General features: G+C 46.5%; 1 protein-coding gene across 3 annotated transcripts in view; it reads left to right on the forward strand.

The window, feature by feature from the left end:
- The window catches only part of ZDHHC14 (zinc finger DHHC-type palmitoyltransferase 14), a 316,034-nt gene that overhangs the window by 165,540 nt on the left and 133,382 nt on the right, over window positions 1–17,112 (forward strand). For all 3 annotated transcript variants that reach the window (XM_032161220.2, XM_032161211.2, XM_058435626.1), the window contains exon 2: window positions 6,221–6,381. In XM_032161220.2, coding sequence (XP_032017111.1) covers window positions 6,221–6,381 — 161 coding nt within the window. The remainder of the gene's footprint in view (window positions 1–6,220; window positions 6,382–17,112) is intronic.

The raw sequence follows: 17,112 nt of genomic DNA on the forward strand, positions 1-17,112 counted from the left end.
TTTTGATACAGGAAAAGATTCTCTACTTCTTGTTCCAAAGGGCATTTGGTTTTAAAGTCTCTGCTATATCTTGTTAATATTGTTGTTTTGTTTTGTTTAGTTTTTAAGTTAATCTTCTCTCGAAGAATGTCCTCTGGAAAACAGAGAGACCTAATTACCCAATAATGAAATCCATGTTTCTTATCCAAATGTTTAAGAAATTAATTTAGTCTTAGGGGTTTTGTTCAAGGGATCAGCTTTATGTCAAATTCTAACCTGTAAGCCAGTCTCTAAACACGAATATAGAATTAATGGCAGTATTGATTCTGGGATGTCAGTGTCTGTTTGATGCTAAAATGATTTTATATCTATCTATCTATCTATCTATCTATCTATCTATCTATCTATCTATCCATCCCTCCATCTATATTTTTAATGACCAATATCAAATATTTAGTTCTGAGCAGAGGAGGGATGTGCTCTGATTGTGTGGTCTCAGATAATATAGTGCCCAGAAAACAGTTCCACTTTTCATGTATAAACATCAAAGCAAAAAACAATTTTTTCTAAAGATTCAAAAAGATTGCTATTTGAACTGAAAAAATTCCATATAATCTTTCGGCTGTGCTACAATTTCTAATTATTACCTGGAATGAATTTCTGTACCTCAGATGTACAACGCGTTGGCAGTTTGTGCATAGGTATTTATCATCATATCCAAAATCAAACAGCTCTTGCTGATGTATATGATTGGAGGGAGAGCTCTGTAAAGGCTTCTCATCATTTTAGCATCTGGTGCTAAATTAGCTAATTTCTTCTATGTTATGAAGATGTATGCTTTCAAATTCTTATATTTTCCCCCTGTCACTTTCTAGTTCATCTTTATGAAGACTAAGATGCCTGTAGCCTGTTTGCTACACTGCCCTGAGTTGTATGTAGGTCACAATTCTTGAGACAGAAATAGGATTCCATTTGGTGTTTATATCTTTGGCAGCTGCCTCCTCATCTTGTATCAAATCCAGGCCCTCGGGGATGGAGTCTTCCTCAACACAGATGGCAGTCAGCATTGGAGTTCCCATCCACAGTTGCTCAGAAATATGAAGGAGCCATTTTCAAGTCATCTGAGCTCGGACTAAGAATTTGCCATACTGTGCACAGCGCTTCCTTCAGCTGTGAAGCCGTGCCAGTGTGTGGGTCAACTGAGATGTCCCATTAGTCTCACCTCCTTCAGGAGGTCAACATTCACAGTCGTGGGCAGGGTCTACTTATTGCCTTGTCTTTACCAAAAGGACTACAGATGCTCTCTGCCTTTTCTAAGCAGCATTTTGAAGGTGTCTCAGTAGCCCTGACCTCATTGTTTGTTTAGGGTGGGGAATTCTGCTGCTTTTATAAAAAGAGAGTTGTTGAGGATTTCTAGGACAAACTCAGCACTGTCCTCTGTCACACACAGAGGCTGGTGGAATGGGACTGTCACAGAGCACCTAGCGTTGTACAGAGTTGTACCAACATATGGTGCTTCATCTACTAGAACGTTAGCCCGTGGTCTTAGAGGTTCCAGCAAATGCCCACAGAAGGTGAACGTGAGGCACACTCGGCTCAGCGAGCTGAGGAATATCCTCTCCTCTCAGCTGAGGGAGCCTTGCAGAAGGAACTGGGCCTTAGCATCTGTCTGAAGGAAGTTACAGGACCTAGCAAGCTGACAAGAGTAGAGAAGTTCTAGACCAGGTCTGTGGTTGCTGAGGGTATGGGTGACTTGACTCTCCTCCTCTTTCAGGTGTTACAGTAAAATTCGCTAAATGGATTCTATTCATTCAGCTATTCAACAAATATTTATCAAACTTGGTTGCATTTTCCATCATGCGAGGCATCCTGCTAGGTGCTACAAAGGACACAAAGAGGAACAGGGGACACAATCTCACCCTCCAGGACTTTTAATCTAGTGAAGTGCGTGGAGCATGTCCACAAATAGCCACATGTCCAAGGAGAGGAGCAACGAAAAACATGGTGGGGGTTCAGAGAAAGAAGCGATCCCTTCTGCTTAGGGGGTGAGCCCAGAAACTCTACCGAGGCTTTTCAGGAAGCGGTATTGAGCTGGAACTGGAAAGTTGGGGAGCATCAACATGCTGAATGAGAGGTGTGGGTGTTCCAGACACGTGGGCTGGACAGGCAGCCCCAGTGGTGAGTGAAAGCCCATGCCTGCCTGAGACGCCCAAATGTTAGGTGTGGCCATTGCTGGGATTCAGGAAGCGGCAGTGAGAGAGAGAGAGAGAAGGTGACTGTGGGGGACTTGGACACCAGATAAGGTGCTCGAGCTTCATTTGGTAGGAATGGCAGAAGCATGGACGGCTTTTGAGCAGAGACACATGTGATTAGAGCTGGCGGTGGTGGTTGGGAGAGATTGAAGGAGGGGATCGTGGTAGGCAGGGATTAGGTCACTGTTCTAGGCTGGGCGCGGTGGCTCATTCCTGTAATCCCAGCACTTTGGGAGGCTGAGGCAGGAGGATTACTTGAGCCCAGGAGTTTGAGACCAGCCTGGGCAACAAAGTCAGACCCTGTTTCTACAAAACACACAAAAAATTGGCCAGGCATGGTGGTGAGGGCCTGTAGTTCCAACCACTCAGGAGGCTGAGCTGGGAGAATCTCTTGAACCCCAGGAGTTCAAAGCTGCAGTGAGCCGTGATCATACCACTGCACTCCAGCCTGGGCAGCAGATTGAGACCCTGTCTCAAGAAAGATAATAAATAAATAAGTAAACAAACAGAGATCACTGTTCCAGCTGTCCCCCGGAGAGAGAAAAGAGAGAGGGCTTCTGAGAGGAGGGACTGGAAGGCAAAACAGTGTGGAAGGAAGGCCCTGAGTGGGAGGAAGGCTGGCCATTTCTATTTAAGAAGAGGGAAGGAGGAAGACAAGTGCAGGTGGGCGATGCACCTAGGTTCCCCCGGGGTGTCCAAAGCACTCACCAATGCGAGTCTAGGTAGAGCCGGTTTAACCATCTCATAGACCCAGGGCACGCAGTCGCCTTGTAACAGAGCTCTTCCTGTAGACTCTTTCCTGCCTCCCTTTCTACTCCACCTGCTTTCTTCTCTACCATGGAAGGGCCAGAAACTGCAGCTGGCGAGCTGGGGTAGTGGAGGGGGCTTAACTTCATATCAAGGTAGAAGTTACCATCATTCGCTGGGATTATTACTCTTTCATTTACTTAAATGGCACTGTTTGCTACTTAAAGCAACAAGGACTTCCTGTTACCTTCATATTATGATCAGAGAAGTCACTAGACCCGCCTGAGATTTCCTGCGGGGACAGGAGCAGGAGCAGGTTCCCAGGGAAACACAGACAGATGCATTTTGGATCCATGCCCTGATTTGTCCAAGTGCAACAGCCCGCTATGCAGTGAGAGAACCCTTGCAGGCAGTAGGCCTCCCCGCGTCACCTGGACTTTGCCTTTTCCTCCTTTCCTGGGATGGCTCTGAATGAATCAGTGTGTGCTCAAGTGCAAATACCAGTCTACAGTGTGTTGTCTCTGCAGTGAGAATGTGGCAGGGGATATCCTGGTTAGGGGGTGGAAGTGATGAGAGGCCGCAGAGGCATCAGCTTGGGGAAGTGGGGTAGCTGTGGAAGATCCTAGCCCCGCGGAGAGTGCACTTGGGACAGGGAACGGTGGAGGGCAAGGCATGCTGGTACTTGCTCTAAGAGCAAGAGGCAGCTTTTGCAACTTTGAGCAGGTAGACTTTGCGGTCCACCAAGCTGCCTCTCAGACCCAAAAAGGATAAAAGAAGCACACCAGGCCGGGCGCGGTGGCTCACGCTTGTAATCCCAGCACTTTGGGAGGCTGAGGCGGGCGGATCATGAGGTCAGGAGATCGAGACCACAGTGAAACCCCGTCTCTACTAAAAATACAAAAAAATTAGCCGGGTGTGGTGGCGGGCGCCTGTAGTCCCAGCTACTCAGAGAGGCTGAGGCAGGAGAATGGCGTGAACCTGGGAGGCGGAGCTTGCAGTGAGCCGAGACTGCGCCACTGCACTCCAGCCTGGGCGACAGAGCGAGACTCCGTCTCAAAAAAAAAAAAAAAAAAAAAAAAGAAGCACACCAAAGCCTAAGATCTACTAAGTCACCCTCACAGGAGGGTTCTGGCCATTCACAAGTAGCCATCCTTGGAGAAGCTCCATAGCATTAAATCACAGCTGTCAATACCTGAAGTGGAACACTCTCTCCTAACCAGGTCTGTCTGGTTCACGTTGTCCAGCTGTGCCCTCGCTGAAGCTGGCTTTGCTGTGCCAACATCATCTTCAGATTCATTAATCTTGAAAAAGGGGAAAAACGTGGGCTTGTTTTACTCACTGCCATTGTTCAAACTATGTTGAATTGTGAATTTAAGTTTTTTTTGGAAAATTCTCTTCTACACAGTTGCTCTTTTCCCTAACCATTTTGTAACAAAAAATTCCCCCTAAAGTAGATTATTTTAGACTAAAATTATATGTATTCAGGGTTTATATATATAGCATATATGTATATATAATATATACATATAATATAGATAGCATATATATACATTTATATGTGTATATATATAATATATACATATTATATGTATATATATATAAAATTTCATACCAGGGTAATTTCATGCCTTCAATGTAGACTGTGTTTCTTTTTTTAACATTTTATTTGGAAGTAATTTCAAACTTACAGAAAAGTAGCAAGAATAAGAGTAGTACAAAGAACATCCATTCACCCTTTACCCAGATTCACCTCTTGCTAATACTTGATCCCATTTGCTCGTTTAGACAATCTCTTTTTGAGCTATTTGGGAGTAAGCTGCATTCATCGTGGCACTTTATTCCTAAATACTTCTCTGTACATCTCCTCATGCCAGGAAACTTGCATGGTCCACATTGTCAACATCAGCAATCACTCCAGGAAGCTGTGTCTAGGTCTGCAGGTCTCTTGAAGGCTGGTGCACTAATGCTCTATCACTTGTCTCAGCAAAGGGGATCACGGCTTGTGGCTCTCAAGTCCCAGACTCGTGCCAGCATCCCTTTGCCATCCATCAGAGACCTGCACAGCAGTGGGGTGCTGGTTCCCAGGGCTTCCAAGACCAAGAGCTCTGTCTGCTTCCTAGTCTTGAGCAGAGCTGAGCTTCCCAATCCTTTCTTCTCCAGCTCCCCATCTCTGTTTTGTCTTGAGAACATGGAAGATACTCTTCTGATGAGGTGGGCAATCTAGCATTGTTTTCCACGCTAGATGTCCTAATTCCACGATTCTGCGTCATGTTCCCCAATGCCCATGATGTTTTTAATGTGGCGACAGTGGACTGACTGTGGTCACTGCAGATCCCATCCTTCACTTAGGTCCAGACATCTGACTGCATCAAGGGGCCATGATAAGAACTGCTCCGGCTCCAGAATACCTGGATCTGAGACCAAATGTCAGACACTGGTTCCTAGGCTGGCCTCGTGTAGAGTTTAGTCTGTCCCAATGGCACCTCTCCCTGACTCATCACAACCCCTGCTTCACGTCAGCATGTCAGACTGACAGCAGTGAAGAGGTTAAGAGTTGGGCCACGTTTGTCCGTTGGTAGCTCAGATGCCCTCTGGAAAAGGACAAGATGATTCTATTCCAGCTGCTGAAATCCCTTAAATTGTCTTCAGAAACTTGCCTGCAAGTCCATTTCCATAGCTCATTCACTTTGGAATAGATTACCTCCAAAACATGGAAAATTGGTTTCTTGCCCTTTGAAAGTGTGTGTACAGTCCTCAGCATTTGGTGCTGGCTGAAAGTTCCTGAGTCGTTTGACCCAAGTGGGAAAGGCCGGCTCTCATGAAGATCATTCTAAATTGGTGTCTTCTTCTATTATGTAATCCCAGGGGTGGGCGGGGGGATCTCATAGACTCCTGAACCGTGTTTACAGCACAGAGGACACGTGTCTATTTATACAAGCTCTGTGCGTCTTAGACTGATTATACAAGCAGGACTATTTTCATTCTTCTGCCAGCATCTTCCTGTAAGAGCAGAGGGCTTGGGCTGTCGTGCTGGGGAGTTGGGGTTCAGTTGTCTGTAAGACAGAACTGCAGACCTCCCCAAACGCAAATCTTTCACATAGATGAATTTTTAATGGAAATCAATTTCTCTCCTCCAAATAAGCTTTTGGTTTCTTAGAAGATAAAGGCTGCTTACTGTTGATTCCTAACATTGTATTTCCTTTCTTTTCCCCTTCTCCCCGGCCTGTCCAACCTGTCGGCAGCTGTCCCTACCTGGCGGTGAAAATCACCCCTGCCATCCCTGCAGTCGCTGGCATCCTGTTCTTCTTTGTGATGGGGACCCTGCTCCGCACCAGCTTCAGCGACCCTGGAGTCCTCCCAAGAGCCACGCCTGATGAAGCCGCTGATCTGGAAAGGCAAATAGGTAACACTGAAAGTCTGCCCATGGCCTCTAGTCACTTCCCGCCTGGGCCCAGCTACAGTGGGGAAGGCAGGCTGAGGGCTGTGCAGGAGGGGCTGAGCGCTGGGAAGGAAGGAGGCCAGAAGTCAGCATTCCTTAGCTCACTGGATGGGCAGGATGAGCTGAAGAAGAGGTGGGATGTAAGGCTGGAGGGACAGGTATCCTGGAGACAGGACTGCTGGCCCACGTGAGTGAAGCATCAGTGTGAGATCTGCTTCTGATGTTTCTTTGAAACCCAAGTGTTTGATTCCACTCTACTAAGCAGCCTCCACCCTGAAAGATCTATAGTTGTAGGTTGCTGCACTTATTCCCTTTTGCAATCCTTGGAGCATGACCAGTTTCCATGTTATAAATCTAGGAAAGTTACATCGTAGGCAGCTTTCTTGTTTATCCAGCCCAGGATTGAGAATTTCCTTTATTTAGGTATAATAAACATGTATCTGTGATATGTATTGAGATGAATAGCTTTATTTTTCCTTAGATAGTAAAACCTATACTAAAGTTATTACAACCCATTTTGAAGATATTAAAACAGATCCTAATCCCTTACACAACAAACTTTTACAGTTGTTTTTAATTAAAAAGAGAGCTCTTTCTTGCTCTGAAGTTTGTGATTGTGAATGTGTAGCTTTGCTGTGGTGCTTTGGTAAATTTCACAAGCATGGCAGAGGAGCTGTGATGACTCGGTGTGAACATAATGTTTAGGCCTGAAAAATCACTTGGCAGAGATAATTCTCTTCAAGGATTCCTCCTATTCTATGGACTTTCCTTTGCAGCCTCCATTAAAGCTGGAGGGAGCTCCCTGCCTACAGTGTAAGAAGATAGAGCTGTGGATCTTGCTAAAAAGTGCCTATTCTGGTCCTATCATTCCCCAAGTACTGAAGCACAGCTTTGTCCTTCTCTCCACATCTGCCTTCATCCTTCATCCCCACTGCCTGGAAAGCAAGCAGTAAAATGGGAGTGTGTGGAGTGTGTGGTGTCATCTGCTAGACTGCAGCTGTCTTGTGTCCTGAGGTAGGAAGGAGGGGGAGGGAGAAGCAGCAGTGGGCACACAATCTCTTTCTTAGCACCTGCATCATGGGATTCCAAGACAGGGCATGCTAGTGGATAATTTTAAGGCTCACATTTCATAGCACTTTAATCATTTGTCAGGTCCATCCATGGCTATCACTGCATTTTTTTCCACATCTAAGCCACCTTATAAGGAAAACTATTATTACACCCGTTTTACAAATGAGGAAACGAAGCCCCCAAGAGGGGCTTAAATGGGTGAAAGTGGCAGAACTGGAGCCTAGAACCCAGGTTTCCCGGTTTCCAGATTTCAGACCTTGTTCTTTCCAGCTCCTCACATCATTGAGGAGAGAGAGGGAAGTCAAACCTAGTTTCCTTCAAAACTGTGTGGTTTATGCCCACAATACATGAGCAGGTAACTTGAAAATCCTCTTCTCAGTGCAAGGGCCCAGCTCCCATACTGGGGGTGATGCAGTTTCCTGCAGTGATCCCCATCTCCAGGTTAGTGCAGGTGCATCTGCAAAATCAGCACGATTAGGAACAGGCTTTCTGCCTTTCTTACAAAGTGGATGAGGCAGGGCACAGTGGCTGATGCCTGTAATCCCAGCACTTTGGGAGGTCAAGGTGGGAGGATCACTTGAGGTCAGGAGTTTGAGACCAGCCTGGCCAACATGGTGAAACCCCATCTCTACTAAAAATAAAAAAAATTGGCCGGGTGTGGTGGTGCGAGCCTGTAGTCCCAGCTACTGGGGAGGCTGACGCAGGAGAATCGCTTGAACCCAGGAGGCAGAGGGTTGCAGTGAGCCAAGATCGTGCCACTGCACTCCAGCCTGGGCAACAGAGCAAAACTCTGTGTCAAACAACAACAACAACAACAACAACCAAAAAAAAAAACAGTGAGATGCCACTTCACACCCTCTAGGATGGCACTAATCAAAAAGACTGACAATGACAAATGCTGGTGATGATGCGGAGAAACTGGAACCCTTGTACATTACTGGTGGGAATGTAAAATGGTACATCCACTTTGGAAAGCAGTTTCTCAAAATTCTCCAAAAGCTAAACACCATTGCTATATGACCCAGCAATTCCACTCCTAGATATGTCCACACAAAGACTTGTATATGAATATTCATAGCTGCATGAAACCTAACAACCCAGATGTCCATCAGAGGATGAATTGATGATCTATATGTGGTATATCCATACAATTGGATTCCATGAAGCAATAAAAGGGAAGAAAAGTATTGATACAGGCTACAACATGGACATTAAAGACATTTGCTAAGGGAAAGAAGCCAGATACAAAAAACTATGTACTGTGTGATTCCATTTGTATAAAATGTCCAAGAAAGCACAAATCTTTACAGACAGAAAGGAGATTAGTGATTTCCTGGGGCTGGGAGGGTAGGAGTGCAGGTTAACTGCACATGACATGAGGGAGCTTGTTGGGATTATGAACATGGTCTAAAATTAGGTCGTGGTGATGGTTGCACAATGCAATAAATTCACTACAAGTCACTGAATTGCACTCTTTCTATGGTGACTGCTGTGGTACATAAATTATACCTCTATAAAGATGTAAAAAAAAAGGAGGAGGAGGCCAGGCGCAGTGGCTCACGCCTATAATCCCAGCACTTTGGGAGGCCGAGGCAGGCGGATCACAAGGTCAGGAGATCAAGATCATCCTGGCTAACACAGTGAAACCCCATCTCTACTAAAAATACAAAAAAAAAAAATTAGCTGGGCGTGGTGGCACACGCTTGTAGTCCCAGCTGCTCTGGAGGCTGAGGCAGGAGAATGGCATGAACCCGGGAGGCAGAGCTTGCAGCCGAGATCACGCCACTGCACACCAGCCTGGGCGACAGAGGAGACTCCCTCTAAAAAAAAAAAAAACAAACAAACAAACAAACAAAAAAACGGAGGAGGAGGATGGGAAGGGAGAGAGGAAAAAGATGGGGTGGAAGAAGCAGAAGGAGAAGAGGAAGGAGAGGGCTTTGGAGGGCCTCAGACATGGGTTTGAATCCTGGCTCACCCTTTCTCTAGCTGCGTGACTTAGGCGAGCGGAGCAGTTTTCTAAACTCTATCCCTCTGTGTTCTTATCTGTGAAATAGGAGTAATGGCATGGATCTTTGAGGTGCTTGTCAGGATTAACAATTATAGGAAAAGTGCCTGGCGCATTGTAGATGTGTAGTAAAGGATCGTTTTTTGTTTTGTCTAATTCTTCTCTTTTCCCACTCAGTTTTCTTTCCACATTCTACAAATGTACATTCTCGTAAAAAGCTACCTGAAGTGTGACAGGAATAAATGGCAGAGCTGGTACAATGTCTTTGGGACTGCTGCCTGCCAGCTTAGCTGTACCTCCTCCAGGCTGAGGAAGGGGTGCAGGCACCTGCAAGCTGGGCTCGTTTCCATCACTGATCTAACTCTTCATAAGGAGTCCTCCCATATACTACTTGGCTTTGGAAGATAAGGTTGTTTCAATGAAATCTTAACACATTTAGGTTGTGCTATCTGGCTAAAGAAAGAAAAATGAACAATTAGATTTGGAAACTTTTTATTGTTAGAGTTATTCATTCTAATTATCCGTTGTAGATCTCTTCCTTATAGAAGCCCATAATGGCCCCTTGGAATCAGCCATCTGAGTAACTTATTGAAGATTTGCCAAGGATTTAAACAGCTTTCCCCTGTCTTCAAACTTCTGAGAGGAGTAGGTGGGGAGGAGGAGGGCTCTGGGCTTCAGAGTCTGTTTCAAGGCTCTTGAAATGCCTTACACTTCTTTCTTCTGAAAGAATGTTCCCAATGACTTAGGTTGCAGCTAAAAAGACATCAAAGAGTAGCAGCAGGGGGCCAGGGAAGCTGGGATCACTGGAGGCTTGTTGGAAACTTCAGTTTCAGAAACTCAGTTTTTACAGTTCACCCAAGGATGATCTGATCCTAAGCAACTGATTTGGGGTTAGAAAAAAAAGACAAATACTGTACTAGAAATCACAGGATCAAAGTGTTCAATTTCTATTAGGGATAGACCTTTCCAGTGATCAAAATAGGGGAAAGTATTTCACATTCCACAGGTTTCATCTCTTCCCACCCGTTCCACAGTTCTGACCCGATGCTGAGACTAAGGAAGCCAATGCGGAGAGTGAGTGAGGAGCTGAAATGTGAGCTTTGGCTCCCAAAGCAAGGCTAGTGATTTAGGAAGCGCCTCCTCCAAGCCACAGTAACCCAGATACCATATACATGATGGACTTTGCTTGGTAAGGGTGGAACCAGATCAAAGGGAGCTGGTGGGCTTTTAAAAATTCACTTGCATCGTGGCAGAATCTGAAGACTGATTACCTCCACTCTGTACGTGTTGCTGACGAGGTAGAATGCCACTTCCCCAGGCAGAGTGGATGCACCCATGTGTGCGTGCACGTGCGCGTATGTGCATGTTCCTTCTCTCATTCCTCCTCTACTCCCTCCCCCTCCTTCTCCCCTATCTTCGGTCATCATCCAATAAACTTTCTTGTAGTACGTAGAACCAATCACCTTACTAAGAGTAAAGCTTATCTTTTGTTATTTCCTAAATTAATCCTTGAAAGGGTCTCTTGAGGAGATTTCTAGAAAGCACAGCACAGAAATTCCTGACCCTGGGAAAGCCTGGACTTGTCAGGGACACAGTCCCACCCCATCCTAGACAGAGCATCTCCTGGGAAGACTTCCACAACCACAGGAAGTTTTGACCCACTGATTTGATTTGCTGGGCTTTTCCTGCATTAAAGATACCTTAATTCTGTGTTTAAGAGTAGAAACATTTTAATTGGAATTTTAACGACACTAATGGATTTTTGTTGGAGAAGATGCTTTCTGAGGAAAAAAACTACTGAAATTGAAAAGTCAATTTAAGACCATAATTTTCTCTGTCACACAAGTTATTTCCAATTGTTTTCATTTACATTGTTATTTCACTAAAATTCTTTTTATTGGAGTCATTTCTTCTCTCCATACAATTTATAACTAAGATTTTTCACTGGTCAGTATTATGAAAGCTGCCATTATGAATTTTTTTATGGAACTATTATTTCTACTAAGAAAATGTTTTTTGTGATTTGATTTTTTACCATATGCAATTTTGGGGGTCTTTTTGTTTGGGTTTTTTTTAAGGCAGTATTAATTTCATTTTCTGTTGTCAATATTCACCATAAAATGGCTTTAAAATTTGATGGTTTCATTGATTTGGTTTCATTGATTTTTGCCTAATGAGTAGTCTACTGGCTGTGATTGATCTGTGATTGAATCTTCATACACTGTGCAGTCGCTTTGTGTACTGTATACTAGTTGTCCATACTGTTGAATATACACCCCTCCCCCCAAAACAATTGGCAGGGTCAACATAGCAGGCATTACAGGTGGCTAATTTGATTGCTTTTTGCCAGTTTTCTTTTCAGAAGGTGAGATTTTCTGACCATTTCCCCCAATTCGTATTTGCATCTTTTTACTCACCTCCAATGTCACCACAATTCATGCTTTGTGTAGTTTTTATTTGCAGTGGCCCTTTCAGCCTCTCATGCACTCTGACTAGGCCGCGGAGCTCTGTGCAGAATGGATTGCACCTGCCAATGTGGGAGTCCTCGCTGCCTCTCCCATCCTCCCTCCCTGCTGCTTTCCGCCCTGTTCTTATTTTTTTGTTGTTGTTTTTTGTTTGTTTGTTTTGAGACCGAGTTTTGCTCCTGTTGCCCAGGCTGGAGTGCAGTGGCGTGATCTCAGCTCACTGCAACCTCTGTCTCCCGGGTTCAAGTAATTCTCCTGCCTCAGCCTCCCGAGTAGCTGGGATTACAGGCATGCGCCACCATTTCCCGGCTAATTTTGTATTTTTAGTAAAGACGGGGTTTCTCCGTGTTGGTCAGGCTGGTCTCGAACTCCCAACCTCCAGCCGTCTGCCTGCCTGGGCCTCCCAAAGTGCTGAGATTACAGGCGTGAGCCACTGCACCCGGCCTCTGGCCTGTTCTTGACGGACACTGTGATGCCGCCTCAGTAGCCGTTGGGCTTTCTCCTCCACTACCAGCTTAAGCACTTACCTGTGCTCATGAAATGAAATATTCCCCGTGCTTTTCCCATGTGTCTGTGTGATGGGTCTGCTGGGCCCTGATGAACAGGCCGGACAGTGTTCATGGCTGTTGTTGATGAAGCGTCTCTCCCCATGTGGGATGTGGCCGCGGCATTTGCCCACCATCCGTATCCTGTTATACCTGTGAGGATGCCAGTGCTTGGGAGGAAAGGGGTTTGCCAGAGGTCACTTGGCCAGAGCTGGGAGTCCAACACCCGCCCATCTGATATCACAGCCTGTGCTCTTACCCACTGCACAGTCCTGCCCACCTCCTGCTGCCTGAGGAGCCAGGCCTGAGCAAGCCATGCTTGGCTCCTTGGAGCAGTGGCACTTCCCCTTCCCATGGACCACATCCTCTGTCCCCGGCGCAGCCCCGAGCTTCGAAACAGAAAGCCGTGCCCAGCATGCCGCGGCTCGCGGGCTTGGTTCTCAAATCCTGGGCTCAAGTGGGTGGAGCAGGAAGAACTTCAGGGAATTTCCAGACAATCTAACTCCCCTCTTGGAGCTTCTTGAAGATTCAGGGGCCTTTTTCCAGTGGGACTCTTCGCTGATGTCTAGATGTTCCGTGGTGTTTGAGGCAAGGGAGAGTGGGGGAGTCCCATCGTGTCTGACATACCTTCTGGAAGAGACAAAGGCTTCTAAAAAGGGACATCCTAGAAGAAATTGTAGCTTCCTTGTCTGGGGGAAGTGCTAGAACCATCTAGAGTGCACGGATGCCAGGAAGTGGGGCAGTGAGGCTCCTGCACAAGGTCAGGGTGGCAGCTCACGATGTCGAGATTCCGATGTCCCTTTAACAAGAAACCCCAGCCTGAGAGAGCTGGAAACCAGATGTCACAACTCAAAGTTATGGTATTTGGGGAAATACCACAAGATTTTGAAGGGTCTGATTCTAAGGGAAGGAGGGGCCCAGAGATGTTTTTCCACAGGATTTGGAAGGATGTGTGGTTTTCATCCAGGACATTCAAGGAAGCATGTGTTATTTATTCTTCCTATGGAGATCCAAACTTATAGGAATATACCATGTGTTGGAATTGAAGCCATTATCTGACGCAAACATATTTCCTTGATTTTGAAGTTGGCGACATTACTATGCACTGATTGGCGTGGGGACTTAGGAGGACAGCTCTAGAAAGCTGTCTTGTATCTCCTCTCTCCTGGTGGACGTCCTTCACAGAATTGTCTTCTTGGTCCTCTAGAGAGCTTTGTGGGTGGAAAGTGGCATTTTCCTCCTTACAGGAAGAGAAATTGAGAGAAGGGGGTTATTTAGCTTGATGAGATCACACTTTGGTGCTCAGCCTGCACTGAGCCTAGGAATGTGAATTCCTGAGTTCACATAGGCATTCTAGAGAGACCACAGTGTCACATAGTTATTCTAGCTAGGGACTGCAGCATCACACAGACACTCTAGAGAGACCACAGCATCACAAGACATGCTAGAGAGACCACAGTGTCACACAGGCATTCTAGAGAGACCACAGTGCCACACAGACACTCTAGAGAGACTGCAGCGTCACCCAGACACTCTAGAGAGACCACAGTGACACATACGCATTCTAGAGAGACCACAGTGTCACACAAGCATTCTAGAGAGACCACAGCATCACACAGACACTCTAGAGAGACTGCAGCATCACACAGACACTCTAGAGAGACTACAGCGTCACACACGCATTCTAGAGAGACCGCAGCATCACACAGACACTCTAGAGAGACCACAGCGTCACACAGGCATTCTAGAGAGACCACAGCGTCACGCAGACACTCTAGAGAGACCGCAGCATCACGCAGGCATTCTAGAGAGACCACAGCGTCACACAGACATTCTAGAGAGACCACAGCGTCACACAGACACTCTAGAGAGACTGCAGCGTCACACAGACACTCTAGAGAGACCACAGCATCCTACAGACACTTAGAGAGACCACAGTATCACACAGGCACTCTAGAGAGACCACAGCATCACACAGGCATTCTAGAGAGACCACAGCGTCACACAGACACTTTAGAGAGACCACAGCATCACAGAGACACTCTAGAGAGACCACAGCATCACAGAGACACTCTAGAGAGACCACAGCATCCTACAGACACCTAGAGAGACCACAGTATCACACAGGCACTCTAGAGAGACCGCAGCATCACACAGGCACTCTAGAGAGACCGCAGCATCACACAGACACTCTAGAGAGACCGCAGCATCACAGAGACACTCTAGAGAGACCGCAGCATCACACAGACACTCTAGAGAGACCACAGCATCCTACAGACACTTAGAGAGACCACAGTATCACACAGGCACTCTAGAGAGACTGCAGCATCACACAGACACTCTAGAGAGACCACAGTGTCACATAGGGATTCTAGCGACCGCAGTGTTTCCCCTCCTGAATGTCCCTCTTTGTGTAGTTTGTGTGCCTGTGTAAAGATGTGAAATCTCCTCTGTAGAATTAATGAACTCCTCCCTAAAGCCAGGATACCACTTCCTTTCAGGTAAGGGGGAGTCTATCTTTCTCTTACTGCACCAATGTCACTTTCTTTAGAGTTTGTGTTAAGCTGGTGCGATGATGGCGTACAGCTCTGCTAAAAAACAGAATGTACTGTGATTATAATCAGTTCTTATATACAGGGCCATGGAAGGGGAAGGATGATGACATAACCAGGGCGAGAAGGTCTCTCTGAGGGCAAGGAACACAGAGGCTGCAGTGTAGTGGGGGAGTAAAGGACCAAGTGGCATGAAGAGGATGTAAAACTTGGGACCACATGCATGGTTCAAGAATACACTCAAAGCATGGAGAGAGTGGTCTGGAGCATGTTAGTGAAAATTCCAGGCCCACCCCTACCCAGCCAAGGGCATCAAGACAGCTGATGATGTGTGGGTCTGTCCATCTCTCACAACAGCTCTCCGTGTCCCCTCCCTTCCTCCTGGGGTGCTGGCCCCTGCAGGGCTCTGAGTCATGGGACATTCCAGCTTAAAGGGACCTCAGCAGTCATGGAGGTCATCCTGGACAACTCCTTTGGTTTACAGATGAGTAAACTGAGGCTCAGAGACAGGTGCAACTCCACCCACTAACAACACAGCCAATCAGTGACAGGCCTGGGACCCTGGCATGGGGTCTGGTTCCAAGTCCAGGTACTATTTAGCCTTCCTTTGACTTTCTGGCTCCTGAAACGGAATCTCTAAATCCTTGCTACTCAAACTGAGGTCCGCAGAAGAGCAATGTCAGCATCGCCTGGGAGTTATTAGCAATGCAGACTCTTGGGCCCTGACTCACCTGGTCAATCAGAATCTGCATTGCAACAAGACCACAGGTGAGTCCCTGAATGTGAGAAGCACAGCCCTGGGGCCTTTCCACGTCCCACCTGTGACCTTCCTCTACAGCACAGCCTCTGCTTCCTCTCCACTGCAACTCCCAGGACTGTCGTATTTTCAGGAGTTTTGCTAGCTACAAGTTCCTCTACTTTGAGCATTCTGTTTAATCACCTCCCTCCCTTCAGTGCCTGTGAGATAAATGGCGTCTTTTTCCTTATTATTACGTATTTAAAATAACCATATGAACTTACTCTATGACTTTGAGAAGTGTGTTGACTTCTTGGGGCCTTAATTTCAGTGTCTGTAAAATAGACCCACTGAGTGCAAAGAGCCATCCCAGCATTATCATTCCATGATTCTAGAAATATATCCCTCTTTCTCCTTTGCTTGGTTGTGAAAATCTGGGAACCTAAATACTTTAGAAATTATTTCGATGGTTCCACTGCTTAAAGAGAAGAAATGATGTCTTCTGTTAATTTTAAAATGCGAAGCTCCGTGCACACCCATGTAAATTCAACAAGCAAACTGTAGGTGCTGCAAAATAAGATATTTCAATGACTCACTGGAATATTACTATCATTAGTACTGTAACTGGCGTATTTGGGAGGAGAAAGCAAGATGATGGAACAGTAGCTCTTTTGAGTGAGGGAGAGAGTCAGTCAGTCAATTGGGTTTTAGAAGGAAGCCAGAGATGAAACCCTTCATCCGGAGTCGACAGGGCAGGGCAGCCGGCACGTTGGGTACAGCATTCTCTGGAACAGCCCTCTGCAGTGGACGTGCTGGGCGTGAGGAGGAGGGGAGGCCAGAGGAGCTTTTCAGGAGAAAAATCCCCCTGGAAGACGCTAATCAGGGGAGTGGGCAGGCTTTTTGTGCTTGGGAAGTGGGAGGCATTTTTATTCCAAGGGTGGAGGTAGCATGAAAGGCAGCTCAGGAACAAAAGGAAACAAAGGACTCAATGAGGACGGAGGAAATGGACCAAGGCAAGGAGGTGTGGCGGGACCTGGTTGGGAGGAGACCGACCAGGGAAGGCTGAGTAGGTGCAGCTGCATGGAAAAGAGTCCCAGCCACGCTGAGCCCGAGAGGGGACTTAGAGAGCAGGGGCTGCGGCCTCAGAAGCCAGGCCTTCCCTGCAGAGCCTCTCAGGGACAGCTTGTTTCCTAGTGGCCTCAGGAGCCTTCCACACCCTGCCTTATAATACACATCTGCAAGTTTTTGGTGGCTGGAGTTGCGACTGGGAACCTGATCTAACCTAGAGCCATCTGCCAAACTACACACTCAGAGTGTCCCT

Source organism: Hylobates moloch, unplaced genomic scaffold (assembly GCF_009828535.3).
Source record: "Hylobates moloch isolate HMO894 unplaced genomic scaffold, HMol_V3 SCAFFOLD_2, whole genome shotgun sequence".
In the NCBI taxonomy this organism is placed as follows: domain Eukaryota; kingdom Metazoa; phylum Chordata; class Mammalia; order Primates; family Hylobatidae; genus Hylobates; species Hylobates moloch.